The sequence below is a fragment of the Cannabis sativa genome, chromosome 2 (genome assembly GCF_029168945.1).
Source record: "Cannabis sativa cultivar Pink pepper isolate KNU-18-1 chromosome 2, ASM2916894v1, whole genome shotgun sequence".
NCBI lineage: Eukaryota > Viridiplantae > Streptophyta > Magnoliopsida > Rosales > Cannabaceae > Cannabis > Cannabis sativa.
The window spans coordinates 89,769,238-89,787,313 of NC_083602.1; the positions used below are offsets into that span (position 1 = coordinate 89,769,238).

The 18,076-nt window shown below is 30.5% G+C and overlaps 2 protein-coding genes and 1 long non-coding RNA gene across 5 annotated transcripts; 2 read left to right on the plus strand and 1 right to left on the minus strand.

Moving 5' to 3' along the window:
* Positions 1 to 1,469: 1,469 nt before the first annotated feature.
* LOC115719244 (probable E3 ubiquitin-protein ligase LOG2) lies at positions 1,470 to 5,503 on the minus strand. 3 transcript variants are annotated; one of them, XM_030648206.2, is made up of 5 exons: positions 5,329 to 5,496; positions 4,573 to 5,061; positions 2,643 to 3,138; positions 2,009 to 2,121; positions 1,470 to 1,921 (listed from the first exon to the last, which is right to left on the minus strand). In XM_030648206.2, the coding sequence occupies exons 2-5, from the start codon at positions 5,046 to 5,048 to the stop codon at positions 1,882 to 1,884; spliced, it is 1,125 nt and encodes a 374-aa protein (XP_030504066.1). In that variant the 5' UTR covers positions 5,049 to 5,061; positions 5,329 to 5,496; the 3' UTR covers positions 1,470 to 1,881. The 3 variants fall into 3 exon arrangements, with proteins under 3 accessions (XP_030504066.1, XP_060964887.1, XP_030504065.1); XM_061108904.1 differs by having other exon boundaries at positions 1,470 to 2,121; positions 5,329 to 5,503; XM_030648205.2 differs by lacking the exon at positions 5,329 to 5,496 and having other exon boundaries at positions 4,573 to 5,277.
* LOC133033860 (uncharacterized) lies at positions 2,150 to 2,712 on the plus strand. Its single transcript, XR_009685918.1, has 2 exons — positions 2,150 to 2,368; positions 2,480 to 2,712. It is a non-coding gene; the product is annotated as an uncharacterized LOC133033860 (long non-coding RNA).
* A 4,640-nt stretch (positions 5,504 to 10,143) lies between the features above and the next one.
* Positions 10,144 to 16,549, plus strand: LOC115719403 (zinc finger CCCH domain-containing protein 24). The gene is made up of 14 exons (XM_030648438.2): positions 10,144 to 10,760; positions 11,474 to 11,566; positions 11,686 to 12,015; positions 12,139 to 12,211; positions 12,414 to 12,546; positions 12,635 to 12,788; positions 12,897 to 12,980; positions 13,164 to 13,286; positions 14,161 to 14,334; positions 14,418 to 14,552; positions 14,798 to 14,893; positions 15,114 to 15,590; positions 15,913 to 15,956; positions 16,056 to 16,549. Exons 1-14 carry the CDS (start codon positions 10,212 to 10,214, stop codon positions 16,300 to 16,302), a joined length of 2,712 nt encoding a protein of 903 aa, XP_030504298.2. The 5' UTR covers positions 10,144 to 10,211; the 3' UTR covers positions 16,303 to 16,549.
* The last annotated feature ends 1,527 nt before the right edge of the window (positions 16,550 to 18,076 follow it).

Consider the following 18,076-nt stretch of genomic DNA (forward strand, 5'->3'; position numbering starts at 1 on the left):
TTTTTTTGTAATGTTCATTGTAGTTGTAATATCAAACAAGTAAATTTTCAAAAAAAAATTCAAATAATTTACAATATCAACAACAAAGTTCCTAATATTTTAATTTACCATGCGTGTTCAAAAATTTCAAATCTATTTTAAACATTGTAAATTATTCAAAAATTTACGAAGAAATGATGTTATAAGTATAAAAAAAATCGTCATAAAATAAATTAAAAATAATATTTCAACATATATAAGTTAAGGAATACATTTTTTTTGTGTCCATTAATCAAAAATGCCCTCATATTATATTTTATTAAAATATACCTACTTTTATGAGTGAGTTGTCCAATATACTCTCTTCATCCACTTAAGTCTAATACATAATTTACATTAACCTAAGGGTATAATAGGAACATCATCTACAAAAGTAGGTACATTTTAAAGAATACGAAAAATAAAGATAAAAATTAAAATAACTAAAATAAAATAGGTATACAATGTAATTTCAAGACAAATATTGAGAAAGAAGTTGTAATAAAAAATTATAATTAAAATTTCTCATTTTATGGCCAACAAATATAGGTACAATTGAATCTCACGTTAACTGTCAACTTGAATTGTTTATGTATCCACTCTTGTACACGTGACACGACCACATTTATATTAATACACTTAATATTATTATTATTTAAAATTATAATAATTTTTTTAAAATATTTTATTTTTGTTTAATTTTAAAATAATAATGTTAAATGTACTAATATAAATATGTCATTTATACACGAATATACATATAATTAACCGAATGAAATTTTAAATTTATTAATACTTTAGTAATTTAAAAAAAAATTACAGCCAAAATTTAAACTTGAAGAGTTATATGCAAGTAAAACGAAAATTTAACCGCCTCTTAACAGAATAATAACTAATCTTAACAGAATAATAACTAATCTTAACAGAATAATAACTAATCTTCTTACATCTTTTAAAGTTCTTTCTTCAATTCTAATATATAATATCTTATAGGGTGATTCTACAATGCACCCCCTTAAAAGGGATATACAGATATACCCTTGATTTGTTTCGGCATCCAGAAGATTTTTTTCATATTCATATACGTTATAGCTATTTAAGATAACCTACAAAATTTTGAGAAATTTCGAATCATTTACAATATAGAAAACAATGATCAAACAGTCTATTTTACACGCGTATAAAATAAAATAGTCACGCGTGCAATACACTGTTTGAACGTAGTTTTTAGCGTGTTAAAATTTTCCAAATTTCTTTAAATTTTGAAGGATATCTTAAATAACTATAACATACATGACCATGAGAAAAAAATTTGACTAAAAAATTATTTCGAGTGCTAAAACAGATAAAGGTGTATCAATATATCCATTTTAAAGGGTGCATTGTAGAATTTCCGTATCTTATATTTTTACGAACCACTTGTAAAATACTAATAAAATAGCAACTCTTAATAACTGTAAAAAACGACTTTTTATTCAACTGAAAAATGCATTATTTTCTTCTCTTTTTTCATTGATAGTCTCTAGATGAGAATTGAGAGATTAAGGGAGAAAACCAAATCCAGAGACAACTAAAGAAGCACAAAGCTGAGAAAATTCTAATTTCTACACAACAAATCCATGTTTCCCTTTCTTCTTTTAGAGCATGAGACCTCAACCGACGCCCGAAAGAAAACTTCGAAAATTCAAAGCATCAGAGTGTTTTAGCCTTAGCCTTTGTAGGAATGAATACATCATCTTTCGGTCGCTTTATCATCAATCTCAAAGAGCTGCAGATAATCAAGTCGAGAACAGGACGAGAGAGAGCGAGAACCATTTACAAAAACAAAGAGTTCGATATATTAATTGCACTGAAATAATGTCTCTATACTGTGCCTGAATCCGGGACTGCCTGTTTGTTATTACTGTGAAAGGAGAGTTTTAAAAGGTAAAGAAAAATCTATAGTTACTTTACAGAATTCAATTGATAGCAGATCATACTCGGGCCTCACCCATCTGGACCATTGTTTACTTTGATTTCCAGGAGTCGCTCGACTGGTTGCCTGCAGATGGGACATCGGTCTGTCTGGAACCTCAGAACCTTAGCACAGCCGCTACACATGCACTGTACTCAAAAACACAAATATTAGTCTAAGTCTATGGTAAAACAATTGGTAATTCATTCTAACACTTAATAGTTGGGGAAAGGAAGAGGACTAATGAAAATAGTAATAGTTTGAACACAACACTTCTACACAGGCCCCTCTTTATAGTGGGGGCATTCTATTTCTGAGAAGTTGAGTTGCAACTTTCCAGTTAGATTAATCACTTGACAGAAAAATCCACATAAATGCTTTCCAACATTCAATATAGTCGACTTCGACTCTTTTAGATATAATATAATGAAACAATTTTGCATATTCCAAGCAACTATCAGGCCAAATTTAATCACTAACATTGATACTCATGTAGAATATGGGAAGGTCCGAGTGCGAGAAGACTTGGAAATTCTGATCTAATTTGCAAGACAATGTTAACAAAAGACTTGTTTATCTAATATGCTGTCATACTGACATCTATTCAAAATAAATCCATTTAATCCAAATATAAAAGAGAGAGATGATAAAAGGTATAAACTTTGTGTACCATGTGGCGACAAGGAAGAACGGTTGTGTCTCGGGGTTCTGACAAGCAAATCACACATTCTTTTCCAGAATCATTCCCATCAAAATCACCATCATCAACTGTATTCCCAATTCCATAGATCTCTTGCAGCTCGTATCTCATCTTATTCACCCACAAAATCTGCTTCATCACCCGCACCTGGTATACACCTTTGTCTTTTTCAAACACTGCCTGAGTGATCTGAGAATTTCCAGCTGAACTTGCATCAGATTCTTGCTCATTCTGGTTTAATGGGCATGCTTCAGCCCTCACAACAAGAGGATAGATCTCGGTATCATTCCCCTTAATCAACTCAGACTCATCAAACATTGAGAAGTCAATTCCAGTTCCAGCAGGTTGTCTAAACTTCTGACCAAGGCCTTGCTCAAAAGGCACAGTGACTGGTTTAAGCAAGCTTTCCTTTGTAACCTCGAGGTTGCAATCTAGATCTTCTTTAGCGAAAAACATAACTGTAATGCTGTTGTAGAAAGAAGAAAAACGAAACCCCGTTAGGAATGTTACAAACTGTATGTACCAGCATACACACATAAAGTTAGCAATGCATATTTTATCCTACAAATAAGTTGAATGTTTGCCACAATTGCAAAATATACATTTGAAAATTGATATAAGCAGAGTTTATGGATATGATTACATCTGATTCTGACACTAAATTATGGATGAAACAGAAATTCAAGTGAAGGATTGACTAGATCCTCAAGCTACCACCTAAATGATATTAGGCATCAACTTTAAACCACCACATTATGTTCATAAATCTCTTTCCAATGAAAGTTTATAAATTACAAGTATAATGTTCAAACAAAAACAAATAATTTCATTAACCAACCAAGTTCTTCATTGCACTTAGATCTCCACCAATATGAACTTACATTATATACACTCACTGCAATCTCTCTTCTGCACTTGGGGGGCCAAGTCAAGGGTCCAAACTCAATTTACACCCTTCCACTTATGCAGAGTGAAAATAGCTAATTAAATGGAAGGGTGCATAATCTGCTGCAATTAAACAATCTCTCTTATTTTATTTTATAAATAAATGTGCAATACCATGAGTTTACAGAGCATAATCCTCAATTAAATTAGCCAGCTTAATGAAATATACTTTTTATTCTGTCTCAAATAAAGCTATATGCTTTCTTCAATGGGTACAATATTCACATTCATTGGGGTCCAATTTTATTCTCAACTTCTCACACACTAAATACCCAATGTCATTTATTGTAATGGAAAATAAACAACCAACTAGGTTTCCAACATTAAACAGAAACTAAATACTATTGTCTTTCCACAAATAACAATGGTACAAAGTTTATTTCTTGACTTCTTCTCTGCAAGTACAGTTTGCCCTTTTAGTCCAATTCTTAAAGAGGACTCAGTCCAAAAAAAAAAACCAATATTTATATTTTAATCAGAGTCAATCCTTTCTCACCCCTGTCAGTATATAAATTTACAACCCCACAACATTCACAATAAAACTAACCAATTTTGAACATTAAATTCTATTTCACTCATGGGTTGAGTTAGAGAAATGCTAAAAGGCACCAGCAGTAGCACCCTCCCTCCTATGTATCAATTTCGCTATTAGTTTAATCAAGTATCGAGTCTCATATAATTTAATATAATAATTTTTAAAAAGTATCACTAGCCAATCGCAAAGCGACATGTACCGGTGTATTATGAGTATTCCTATTCAGAGCCTAACACTATATCGGTTAGCAGTTTCCTATATTATTATTAAAATGTGTGGAACACTATGTCCTTAACATTTCTAAAGTACAATACAAACATAAAATTCTAAAAATCCATAGTCAACTCAAAACACATCACTACAACAAGTCAAACTACACATTTCAAACCTCATTCAAAGTCAAAACACAAAATTCTTTACCTTCCAGGAGCTGTGGCATCAAAAGTGAAAGCAACTAGAAACTTTCCCGGATTCTCCTCATCAGGCTCGACCTTTAGAGTCTCCTTCTTCACATTGACATCATTCCTTATAGTAACAGCTTTCTGATGATCCATATATGGACCAGCACCCGGATGAGGAACCGGGGCTCCGTAAGGGTACTGAGGCCCGACCCAGTTACCATTAACAGGGCCCGGACCCGGGTACATCCCGCCACCGCGAAACAGAGACGGAACAGGCGGTGGCTGGTAGTAAATCGGGTGGTGGTGATAGTAAGGCGGTGGATTAGGGTTTGGGTATTGAGATGGGTAAGGAGTGGCAGCAGCGAAAACATATCTATTCCCAGTAGTTTCCGGCGGCGGCGGAGGAGGAGGAGGTGGTGGAGAGTGTTGATTCGCCGGAGTTGAATTGTTACGATTCCTCCGACGACCAACGCTATTGCTTCCGACGTTTCCCATCAATTGTTTAACCCTAAGAGAGAGACAAATTCAGAAATTGTTAAGATAACATCGAAGATTCGTGAAAATTAGTTCTTCGCTTTCGTCAAATTGGTCGGTATGGTTTGAAAATATATATAGTTTATTATAAAAGCAATTGTAACTCAAAACTTTTCTCCTGAATTTTCTCGGGAAACAAACAGATCAAATTTGATAAATTAATTGACTAATTCTTTTTTTTTAATAAAAATAAAATAATATAAAAAATAAAATATGAAATGAAATAAAGAATAATACATACCTTTAAGGGAATAATTTAATACAAAAAAAAAATGAAAAATAAAAATTCTGCTATCCTCAATGGATTCTTCTATTCTAGCAGAGTTTATCTCAATATAGAATAATAATATTTTTTTTGATTGAAAAATGAAAATGAGAATTAATTGTTATTTATTTTTAATTTTTTAGAAAAATAAAGAAAGAGGATATATTATTATATATATATATAGGTGTTGGTGATATCGAGACAGGACAGCTGTCAGATGCCACCTAACCCAACTCACCCACTACAATCACCTTCTTTGGGCCCATCTACTGCCACGTGGCATTTTCATCCACGTGGCATTTTCATCCATGTGTTTTCGAGGCATTTTTATTAGGCATTTTCATCCATGCCTCGCCTTCCTCCTCACCTCGGTGACACCCTCAACTTCAATATTATTATTCAACTAGAGAACAAAACCGCGCGTTGCGCGGTAAGACAAAAATAGTCTGACAATATTAATAAGTTTTATTTCGATAAAATTGTAAATTTTTTTTAAATGAAAAAATAAAAAGATATATTTTTTATTGTTTATTTTAAAATTTTATAATACAAAAATATTTATACTTAGTACCTTATCTTTTTTGTAGTTATTGAATTTTTTTTCTAAATAAATAATTATTACACATTTTGAATAATGAAATTATATAGTTTATATTTTTAATTTTTAATCATAACATCCAAATAAATGTATTAATTTTATAATAAAACTAATTTAAAATTGTAAATTTTCTTACTAATGAAACAACAATAAATTAATTTACTTCACATAATTATACATTTATTTTAAGGTTTCTTGCAACATGAGAATTGAAAACTGAAAAAATGATACTTAATAATAATAGAAAATAGTGTTATTTATTAAATTTTGTCTAATTACCTATTGATTTTTTTTCAAAAAAAAACTAAATCATTATTTTATGTTTTTTCTTTCTCATTCTAAAATTACTCTTAAATTTAGCTACTCCTTATAAAAGATTATTTTGACTTTTTCCTTTTTCATAACAATTGATTTATAGATTTTAAAAAAGTAGGATATAGAAAATGCACATCATTTTTATATCTTTTGATCTTTTATTTATTTAGATATTTATTTATCAAAAATTATATGAAAGTGTTAACGTTTTGAATTTTTTAAATATGAAAGTGTTAATGTTTAATTAGTATGTATTCATGTATAAATATAATATCGTTAATAATAGAATAAAAATTATTGATATAATGTATTAAATATAATAATTTTATTTATTTATTTGTATAGATGATTTAAGATAAAAATGTAAACTTAAGTAAAAAAATTTACAAAGAAAGAGAATATGGTTAAAAAAATATATATATATATATATATATATATATATATATAAGATAAAAATTATACATGCTATGTAAGATCTTTTTAGGGGAATTATTCCATATACTATTTTTTCTAATTTTTTTTTTTCAAATTTACTAGTCAGTTTCTAAAGTGGTTGCATAGGCTATTGCAATAAGTGTTTCTATACGATTTTTTGTTGTGATTTAGGTCCATACACAGTTGCAATAATAGCGGTTTCCATGTAGAATTCCATTCCAAAAATGCAAAAAAAAAAAAAAAAAAAAAACTGTTTTAAAGTAAAAATAAAAAAAAAGCCTCATGTTTTTATAAAACTCTTTGTAGAGAAAATTCCTTCACATAATTCTTAGTATTGCTATTTTTTTTTTCTAGTTACACTTACAAAATGTGTTAAAAAAATACATTGAACCATACATTTTTTAACTTTATTTTTCTCGTCATAATCATTTTAATAAATAATATATGTATATTTTAATAATGAATAATAGACACTTAAAATAGTATATTAATTATAATTGAACACATATAATTGTAATAGTTATAATAATAGAAAGTAGATAAATATTTTTTTTTTAAATCTAAAGAATACTTAATACTATAATAATAATAATAATAATAATAATAATAATAATAATAATAATAATAATAATAATAATATAGTATAAATTATACTTTAGATTTCCTTTTAAAAAAAGTATTCTTTATTTTTTTAAAAAAATACTATAATAATAATAATAATAAATATTTGGGAAAGCTAAGGTAAGCCGTTTAAAATTGTTACTAATGTAGATAATTTTGTTTCTTTTATTTAATTCTTAACTAATAAAAATAAAAATTATAAAAAATTCCTAATTTTTTATTTTCTCTAATTTGTAGTGTTTTCTAATTTTTATTTACCAACAACAATTAATTAAAAGAGAAAAGAATTCTAATAGACACATCATATCATATAAAAAAAGTTAATTATATGTGTTTTATGATGATTCTAATAGGTAAAAAAGTCTTGTATTAATTTCATGTAATTTCTTAGCAATTATTTTCTTCATTAAATTATAACTTCCCATCATTCAAAACTCCATTTATGAATTGGACCTATTATTTATTATTTTCTCTATATATTTTTATTGTCTTTTAAATTGTTCTTTTTTTTATTATTGTCTTTAAAATAGTGTGTGTATTGTGAACATTGAGAAGATATGAAAAGTTTATATCATATAATTAAATATATTAAATTACATGTTATATATTTTCTTTTCTTTTTTGATGTCTTTTAAATAATTTTTTTATTGTATAGTTGTGTGTATATATTGTGAAGGTTGAGATAAAATAAAAAGTGTTTTGTAATTATATATTCAGTTATATTTTATGTATTTATAGGTAAATAGAGATATATAAAATAAAAAGTAATAAATAATTAAAAAAATTACAAAATAAATATATATAATATAATATTGAAAAGATAGCAAGCAACATCATTTCTCTAAGCATCAATATTATATAAATTTATAGAATATATATAAAAAATTAAAATTAAGAAATTATAAATAATTTAAAGATATGATTATATATATTAAAAGAGATATTTTAATAACATAAATTTAAAAATAGCTAGAAATATAATTTACTATTAAAAAGTTAAAATTAAAGATATGAAAAATTAATTAAATGAGAAAGTGGGTGAAATTATGAGCAGATCGAAGGGATATAGAAAACAGAGAAAAAGTTTCATAAATAATAACTTAAAGCTAATTAAATGAGAAAAAATTAATCTAATGAAAGAAATTATACATGAGAAAAATAGATTAAAAAACTTATAATTATTAAATATGAAAAATTGAGATGATAGGGACTAAAGGAAGAAGATCACATAATATATTTTTTTTTGTGATTTGTTTTATATAAATTTTATTGAATTGTTGTAAAATTAAGAGACAAAATGAGAAAAGAACAAAATGAGAAAATAATAATAAAAAGAAGATCAAGAGACAATCATACAAATTAATCTTTTTTGCAGAGATTGAGAAAACAAAGCTTCACCAATCAAAACCTTCCTATTATTTCAGAGAGAGCCAAGCAAGTGGATCGGAGGGCAGTGACTTTGAAAGCTGGGCAATTCGTAGGTGTAGAGAGAGAGATAAATTAGGCAAAATGTTTTTTTCCTTACATAAGAAGAAGAGTTTATTAACGTAAAACTAATTAAATGTGAAATGAAAGAAGCCAAATAATTTATTTTTTTAATGGAAGTTATGAGAATGAAAAGTCACTAAATTTTTTTAATTAAATAATACTAAAAATTAACAAAAATTTAAATAATGTAAAAAAAAATAAGAGAATAGAAAAATAGAAAGAAAGCTCATACAACATGCCATGTCATCTACCCTAACAACACAATTATATAAATATATAGATTTTTTTTTTTTATATAATTATTATTCTTAGTTTTTAATTCAAAAAATTAAATTTAAAAAAATAAAAAAAATACGTTATTTATATTTTAAGTTAAAAAATATTATAGTCTAATTTAATTTTAAAAAATTTAATATAAAATAAATGTAATTGAGTAATCATGAAATAATAGAATAAAATAATAATAAAAAATAATAATATTATATAGATTTTAAACTTTAAACTTCAATATCTAAATACAATTTTAAGTTAAACACTAAAATGTTTAAACTTTAAATACATGACTAATAAATATAATTTATGTAATATATTATTACACTTTTATTAAAAAAAAATATACTAATTGGTTTAATTCGGTTTATTCACGTTAATTGAGCTGTTTATATTTTGAACACCCCTACAAAGAAAGAAAGGGAGAGTTGATAGAGAAAGAGATTAGGATTTTCAAGAAAAGAAAAATAATAAATTTTTCCTAATTTTTTAATTAATTTTAAACATTTAAATATATAAAATAATGTCGACTAATAAAATTATGCCACGTGTATAATGTGACAAAACGATTATGTAGTTTAAAAAGTTTTGCTCTCAAAATTTCAATAAGAAGATTAATCGTGTCAAACTCCGTAGTTTAAGAAGTTTGACCGTAAATTATTTTTTTTTTAATTCATGTGAAATTTTCCTTTTGATCATGTTGAAAAATAAAGGGAAATTTACATGGTATACTAACTTTTGCTATTTTTTTTTTACTGTGTTTTTTTATAAGTTTCATACTGCAGTATACTGTGTTAAGTTTTCACTGGTGTTCTACTGTTGTTTTGAGTTGTTCTGCTTTGTGTTTTACTGGTGTTTTATAAAAACACTGTATTTTTGAAAAAAATTCTGTGTAACAGTATTTTTGTAAAAGTTAACGCAAATTCTAATATTTTTGTAAGTTTCTCAAAATAAAAATACTTTTTTTTTTATGTTTTCATAAATGGGCCAGGCTAGGCCCAGGATGGCTGGTTGGGCTTTGGTTTGGGTCTGCCTTATTTGTGAAAATTTGCAAAGTGGTCCTCAGTCCTCAGTCCTCACTCACTCTCAGAGTCATAACTAAATCAAAATTTGATTTGAAAGTCCCTCAGCTATGGCGGCACCATCTCCCACCAACGAACCACTTCCAACTCAAACCCTAACCAAACCCAATGATTCACTCCCAGACCAACCTTCCGACGCTGCATTAACCGATGATACTCCTCTCGGCGAGAAGCGCAAGAGGGAGGACGATCAGAAGGACCAGGAACCTAACCCTACTAACCCTTCAGCCACTCCTCTCTGGAAGACCAGTCTATGCTCCTTCTTCCGCCGTCAATCGGGCTCTTGCAGCCACGGAAGTACCTGCCGCTACGCTCACGGCGAGGAAGAGCTCCGTCAGCGTCCCGATAATACGTGGGACCCGACCTCGGAGCGTGCCAAGAAGGTACAGAAGAAATCCGAGGATGAAGAGAAGCCTGTGGCTTCGGTTTCGAATGAGGTGATAATGATGACGGAGACTGTGGGTGGCGATGAGGATGAGGATGGGGATGCAGATGGTGATGGTGATGGTGTTGGGTTGGACCCTGTGCTTAGCAAATGTCTGGTTCATTTACCTAGAAATTGGAGGACTGAGACTCTTAAGAGCTTTCTTAGTGAGCAGGCAAGTGGGTTTCTCTCTTATCTTTTATTTTGTTAAAGCTCTATTTTTTTTTGTCTTGTGATAAAATGCTCTGTTTAAGAATTTTACCAAAGTTATTTGCTTTACTCGAAATCTTCAGTTTAGCTGAGTTTTTTTAGGACCAAACATAAGTGTAAGCATTGAGCTAAACATTCTCTGTGTAAACATAAGTTCTTTGCTTTACTCGGAATTTTCAGTTTAGCTGAGTTTTTTTAGGACTAAACATAAGTGTAAGCTCCATTTTTTTTTTCTGACAAAATTCTCTGCTGAAGAATTTTACTAAAGTTCTTTGCTTTACTCGGAATTTTCAGTTTAGCTGAGTTTTTTCACTTCCATTTTGATAGAGACTAAATAGGGCTTCTTTGTGTTCTTATTTTAGTTTTAGTGCACAACAACATTTTCTGGTGAGACATTGAGCTAGGCTTGGGCTAGAAATGTGCCACTCTTGTGGATAGTTAGATGTTCTGTTTGTTCATTCTTGTAGTAAGTTAACTTCTCATTAGTTTAGTTACACTGTGTTAAGTAGTCCTACTCCTATGTAAGCAGCTTATTTTTTGAGCTGTATAAATAGCTCTCTTGTACACACTTCCTCAACTATAAATAAATGAATTCTCTCTTTATTTTCCTCTAGTTCTTTCCCTTTCGTTACTCTCAACAATTCTGAGTTTAAAGTTTCATTTTTTTTCTCCTTTCAGGGAATTCCTTTTAAGTCTTCGAAGAAGAAGAAAGGCATGACTGTAGGTTTTGTGAGTTTTGAAAGTGTGGAACAGTTAAAAACTGCTTTGGAGGTATGCTTGCTACACTGATGGAATATTATATGATGATTGCTCTTTAAAAGAGCTAATGATTATTGGTTGATCTTGTTATTTTTTTTTTTAATTTCTTTATTGATTGTTCTATTGAGCAGCAATTGGAAGGGAAGTCCATTGGGAACAAAAGTATAAAGGTTGCCGATGTTATTCCTCGATCGTTCGAGAAGAATATTAAACCAACAACTGCCTTCCCACAAAACGGCCAGGAAACTGGCAAACCTGTCATATCCGGGGATGATGGGGATGTCTCTGTTACCTTAAATGGGGCTCAGAATGTTGATGGTAATGAAGACAATTCAACAGTTAATGGTTCGGTGACTAGCGTAAGAAGTGTTAGAGATGCCGTGACTCCCCTTGCCCATATGGCCTACAGTGATCAATTGGAGCAAAAAAAGATGTCTAATATGCAGATTCTCAAAAGACTTGTCAGTATCTATTCTTCTTATTTATTTTTGTTCACATTACTATTGTTTCTCCCATTCTGCACTCTGCTTTTTTTTTTGAATTAAATTACCATCTCTTAAATGTTGCGAAATCTTCATTTTCAGACTAGAAATGCACGTAAAGCTTGTCCTAATGGTGTTTCACTTCCAGAATGGATTCTCAAGTCTAGAGAAATAGGTGGTTATCACATTTTTGCTAGATGCAAGAAAAAACATCCTTTAATTTTACAAGTTTATCATGACATTCTGAGACATATATGCATGTCCTTAGAGTTTATCAAGTTTTCTTGATTGGTTATTTTTACTCTGGTTTGCTCCAAAGAAGGCTGCAAATTTCGGTACTCAACTCCCCTTTTTTTTTGTAAATGTTAATTCTGTAGGTGGTCTCCCATGCATTTTAGAGGGTATACTACCATCTCCAGTTATAAATGGATACCGTAACAAGTGCGAGTTTTCTGTTGGATATTCACTTCAAGGAAAAATAACAGTGGGCTTTATGCTTGGAAATTTCAGGTAAATTAAATATATATGATTATGAGGATTTTGTTTTCTTCCTTTAAAAGCATTTGAGATTATAGTGGAATAATGAAGTTTTTTCCAGGGAGGGTGTGACAGCAGTTGAAGAACCTATAAACTGCCCTAATGTTTCTACAATCGCTTGCAAATATGCTTCAATCTTTCAGGAGTTTCTTCAGCATTCAGACTTACCGGTTTGGAACCGATTTAAGAATACTGGATTTTGGCGTCAATTAACGGTAGATACTGTCAAATCCTAGGGGCAAGAAAGCACAATGCCAAAGGCCCATTTGCTGATAAGTTATTATTACTTATTTATTCATTAACTTTGTTGTATTTCTTTCAAGGTTCGAGAAGGAAGGAGACCGGAAACAACTATTGATTCTGAAAACCCAGAAGCCAACATTGCCGAGGTCTTACTTATGGTTCAGGTTAGTTTCTAAATTTGGATAATAAGTTGAATTTCAGTATGAGGCTTCCTTACTCTTGTTTTCATTATAACATGCATCTCTAACTATAGCATGCCCAGTCTATATCAAAAGCCTGCATACATGTATATTTAATGTTTTATTTTGGGTATTATGGTCACCCTTCTACTCCTTTTGATCACATAGGTTTCCACCATGAGCTTTGATGAGGCATTGGTGGCTAGTGAATTTGAGAAACTTACTCAAGCATTTTCTGCAGGAGCTGCAGCAAGTGTTCCTTCTTTGCCTCTAACAGCTTTAGTTGTTCAGGTACTAGTTCAGTTTCATTTTAAGGTACTAGCATCATATTTATGGTTCCTAGCTTTTTAGGCTTGTAAAGGTGAAGGTTCTAGTGATATCTGTCAACCTTATTAAAGATTTTGTATCTGCATCAAGTTTTGCACAAATTCAAGGTTTTTAATTGTGAAATCCACTAATCATTGTACCTGATTAATATGAAGCTCTATCTTCTAACACATGAAATTGATCCCTAGCGCTTTCGTTTTGTCTGCAAAATAGTACTTGTTCTGTTTTACATTGCCTTGTATTTGGAATACCAGAAAGTGGGCATGTTGGGTTTCATAATAATCTCTTATAAAATTATATGCATGTTGGGGACCCTTGGGTGTTTATAGTGTGTCAGAAACTGTTCAACGGAGTAAATTTTTTTGGACGAAATGGATGATGGCAAGTACATTTTTTCCTAATTTACAAAATGAAGGTGGGTGGGTCTGGGGGGGTGAGTTTGTGCATAGGAGTGCACAGCAGAGGAGGATCAGGAATATTGCAGCAATGCCATGTTATACAGCTGTTTCGAGTTTTATTTTTTCCTCTCAATTCTCAATTAAGACTATTGGGGTTTTCAGATTGTAATTCTTGAGCATGCGGCATGGAACTAATACTGAGCATATTAAACCATTACTTCACGGGAATGAAAAACTGGAAAGCTCCATTTTGCAATCAGAATGCAATGGCCAAAAAATAAAAATGAATGTCTAGTCGGAAAACTGCATTTTGCGATTAGAAGGCAATGCTTGTCTGCTTCTGTTTACTTGGTTTCTTGTGCTTTAGCATGGCATGATATGGTCTCTTTCTAAAATAATATCATTCCTTTAAAATTTGATGGGTATTTATTTTTTTGCAGGATCATCAAGGAATATCAAATGTTGCACCAGCTGATGCACCACTAAGGCAACTCCCATTGGGTAAAGAGCCAGATGTTCCAGAAATGGAAGCAGACAAAAATCTAGTAGACCCAAGAATTCATGATTACATAAGCAATCTTAAATTCTGTATCTCACCCACAGCTTTCTTTCAGGTAAAAAGCTGGTGATGTTTTTTTTTCAGTGTTTAGCAGAAAAGTTTTTCCTTGTAAAATACTCAGTGCCAATATTATTGTAGGTGAATTCCCTTGCTGCTGAAAAGCTTTACTCGCTTGCTGGGGATTGGGCAGGTTTGGGTCCTGATACTTTGCTATTTGATATCTGCTGTGGAACTGGAACAATTGGGCTCACCTTAGCACATCGTGTGGGTATGGTAATACTCCCCATCCTTATTCCCGTGATTTTAGTTTTAATGCTTTTCAATGTAGGAAAGTATGCGGGAACTAATTGGCAGTCAAAACAGAATAAATTCATTAGGGCTTCTTTTGAACTGAACTGGGAAGAAGATGATATCTTTCATCTGGAAAATGAAAATTTGGATAAATTTTGAAAGGCTCATATAAACTCTGCTATTGTGTGTATAATGATGAACTTGTTTTGGCTCTACACTGGTGCCAGGTTGTGGGTGTTGAAATGAATGCTTCTGCAATTTCTGATGCTCATAGAAATGCTGAAATCAATGGCATAAAGAATTGTAGATTTGTTTGTGCGAAGGTGAGATATTTTTATTTTCTCTTTGCTCGGAAAATATGCTAGTTGAACTCACTTCTATTTTCGTTTGGTTGATTAGTGAATGACTCAGTTAAAAAAAAAATGAACAATTTTTATTATAATATTATAAATGAACAATAAATATTTGATGTCATTTAGGTGTTGTTTCTCCTTTTTTACATTTGATCATTTATTTGTATGCCCCTCATTCATAATGACCTAGGCAGAAGATGTTATGGGGTCATTGTTGAAGGAGTACATGAATGCCACTCAGCTACAAGATGAGTGCCAAATATCTGAAGGGGCTGTTGAAGTAAACTGCACAACCGAAGAAAAAGATGGGTGCCAAATATCTGAAGGGGTTGTTGAAGTAAGCTGCACAACCGAAGAAAAAGTTGAGTGCCCAATATCTGAAGGGGTTGTTGAAGTAAGTTCCATAACCGAAGAAAAAGATATTTTGGTTAACAATGCAGAGGATCCTGAAAGGAGCTCTTGTCTCTCAGCAGCAGACAGTATACAAGAGCCTGGAGAAAGCTCCAACCAAGAGCTGCAGAATGTAAATATTGCATCTGAAGGCCCTCGGGAACCAGATAGCCAACTTCAAAGCAATTGCCAGTCTGTAAATGTGAATTCCCCGGTGCAGCGCTTCAAAAATGTTGTTGCAATAGTTGATCCTCCACGTGGCGGGCTTCATCCCACTGTAAGTAACACTAAACTACCACACATGGTGGTTTTGAAATCTTTCAAAATCCATGAGATGCCTCTAGTTATATAACAGGGTTGCTTGTTCGGAATGTGTCTTTCATATCTCATAATCTATGGTTTGGTAAACATGACTACCACCAAATCGGAAAAAAAGTGTACTATTTTCTAGAATGATTTTATTTTTGATTTTCCACTGCTGATGTATTTGCGTGTGTTCAAAGTGTAGTTTTTTTTAACGATTTTTTTGATCTGACTGGTTGTCCCACGAAGCAAATCTCTTTTGGATTGATTTTTCGGTTTTTGTTTTGATGATGCAGGTGATCAAAGTTATAAGAACCAATCCACTTTTACGAAGACTAGTGTTAGTACCAATTACTGTTGTTTTTCTTTTCTTATGTGTGATCTTTATCTCAAACTTTTTAATTTGTAGGATCTAAATTCCTTTCTCATTTTCGTGTAGTTACATTTCCTGCAACCCTGAGAGCTTAGTGGCTAATGCTATTGAGCTCTGCACACCATCTGCCGAGAAAACCGAGAAAGGAAATAGGAACAACAGAGGATGGAGAAACATGAGCGCTGCTGGTCTAGCCCGAAACAGGGCCAAGTCAATGCCCCATTCCGAGCCCTTCCGACCTGTAAAATCTATGGCTGTTGACCTTTTCCCACACACCGTTCACTGCGAAATGGTGATGCTACTTGAGAGGTAGTTAGTTTTACAAATAATTATCCGTTTGCTGAAATTTTGTCATGAACTGCTTCAATTATTCTTAGGTTTGTTTATCTGCCAATTTTGTATTGATTATTGTTTCTGTTACTACTGCTCTCATAAGGACACACTATTGTTGGTTTATTTGGTCCTCAATAATACTAGCAAAATTTTAATTGAATAAGAATAATTAATCTCTTTGATTATTAATATCAAGATTAATATATTATTGGATATTATTCTTTCTCGTGAGATGTCATTTTGTAAAAGTAATGAGAGTATTATGTCATTTGGGATTGTGCTTATTAACTTTTATGCCTAAAATAAAAAGATGATTGTTATGAATTTCAGTTAAGTAATTTGTGGTAAAAATATTTTAGTTTAATTTCCGATTGTAAATAAATACATAAAACTTTTGTAGGTAGTTAAGTAGTGAATTGTTACATGGCAATTTATGATTAGTTCAAGTTATTAAATTTTTATTTTTATTTGTTAAAAAAATTAATTTAAATATACCAATTAAAAATGACACATGAATAATAACTTAACATTTAACGATAATGGATTTATGGAGTTTTAAAAATATAAATTAAGTATTATTATTGCTAAAAATTAAATTTAAATATTTATTTATAATTAAGAATTAAATTCAATTATTTATAACGTAAATTACTCATTTTGGTTTGATGACTTAAATTTTCCCATCTGAAATTGAAGAGTAGTGCCCCCATGTTATGTGTAAAGTGTAGTGTGTGTGTTGTGGGTAAGTTAGGCACAAAAACAGTAGTAAAAACATCCTAATTAGGCATGAAATGTTATTGTGGGGTAGAGCTTACTAGATAGACTAAGATATTTTTGTCGTTTCCTATGATAACTTAGACATTAATGGTATAAATATCTTAATCAGGAGTTAGGAAATGATAGGTCCTCACTCACATATATCTATTTTTATACTTAATCATAATAAGTCATTCTATTCAATCCAACTATAAATATTTTCTTCTTCTGCAATACCAATATATATATGTCAGCAACAGTAATTAGGGGTAATAATTCGTGTTCGTGGGTTGGGTTAGATCGTGCCGTGTTGAGACTTAAGTATTACAATCAAATTTCAAACTCAAACTATTTATAAAGAGATGAGTTTGATCCATTTATATAAAGAATCATATGCTTAATTTTGAGTAATTTATCTACTCATTATGTTTCTAATAAGTTTAACATAATTACAATCTTGCTACAACACATTTATGTTTATGTTTTATTTAACTAAAAAATATAATTTATATGTAATAAATTTAATGAATTTAAAGAGTGTATACTCTTACATATGTTATTTTTCAGTGTCAAATTTAAAAATAACCTGTTTAGTAAACGGGTTAGTCTTATCAATCTAAAAATTAGCCAAACCTGTGCACCTTAAAATACCTCCACTGGTAATATAATAATAATAATAATAAAAAGGGTAAATACCATTTTGGGCTCTCTGTTTTACAAAAGTTACCAATTGGACCCTGTGTTTTGTTAAATGACAAAATGGACCCTGTATTTTCTAAAATAGTACAAATAGGACCCTGAATTGATTTTTTGTCAAAATAAAGTTTAATTATAATCCGATCTAAAAATGCTATGACAAAACTATTTATATTTTTTGTATCTGTTCGTATTAAGCATTGTCTTCAAGTTGGTTGTAATAAAAAAAAGTTGTCAAAAATTAAGCTCAGGGTCCTATTTTTACTATTTTAGAAAATACAAGGTCTATTTTATTATTTAAC

Coding starts and splice junctions, on each gene's coding strand:
- LOC115719244 (XM_030648206.2), bottom strand. CDS start 5,048: ATGGGAAACGTCGGAAGCAATAGCGTTGGTCGTCGGAGGAATCGTAAC. Junction 3,139..4,572: donor GATGCCACAGCTCCTGGAAG/GTAAAGAATTTT, acceptor TTTCTACAACAG/CATTACAGTTATGTTTTTCG. Junction 2,122..2,642: donor TTCTTCCTTGTCGCCACATG/GTACACAAAGTT, acceptor TTTTGAGTACAG/TGCATGTGTAGCGGCTGTGC.
- LOC115719403 (XM_030648438.2), top strand. CDS start 10,212: ATGGCGGCACCATCTCCCACCAACGAACCACTTCCAACTCAAACCCTA. Junction 14,894..15,113: donor GTAGATTTGTTTGTGCGAAG/GTGAGATATTTT, acceptor ATAATGACCTAG/GCAGAAGATGTTATGGGGTC. Junction 15,957..16,055: donor CCACTTTTACGAAGACTAGT/GTTAGTACCAAT, acceptor ATTTTCGTGTAG/TTACATTTCCTGCAACCCTG.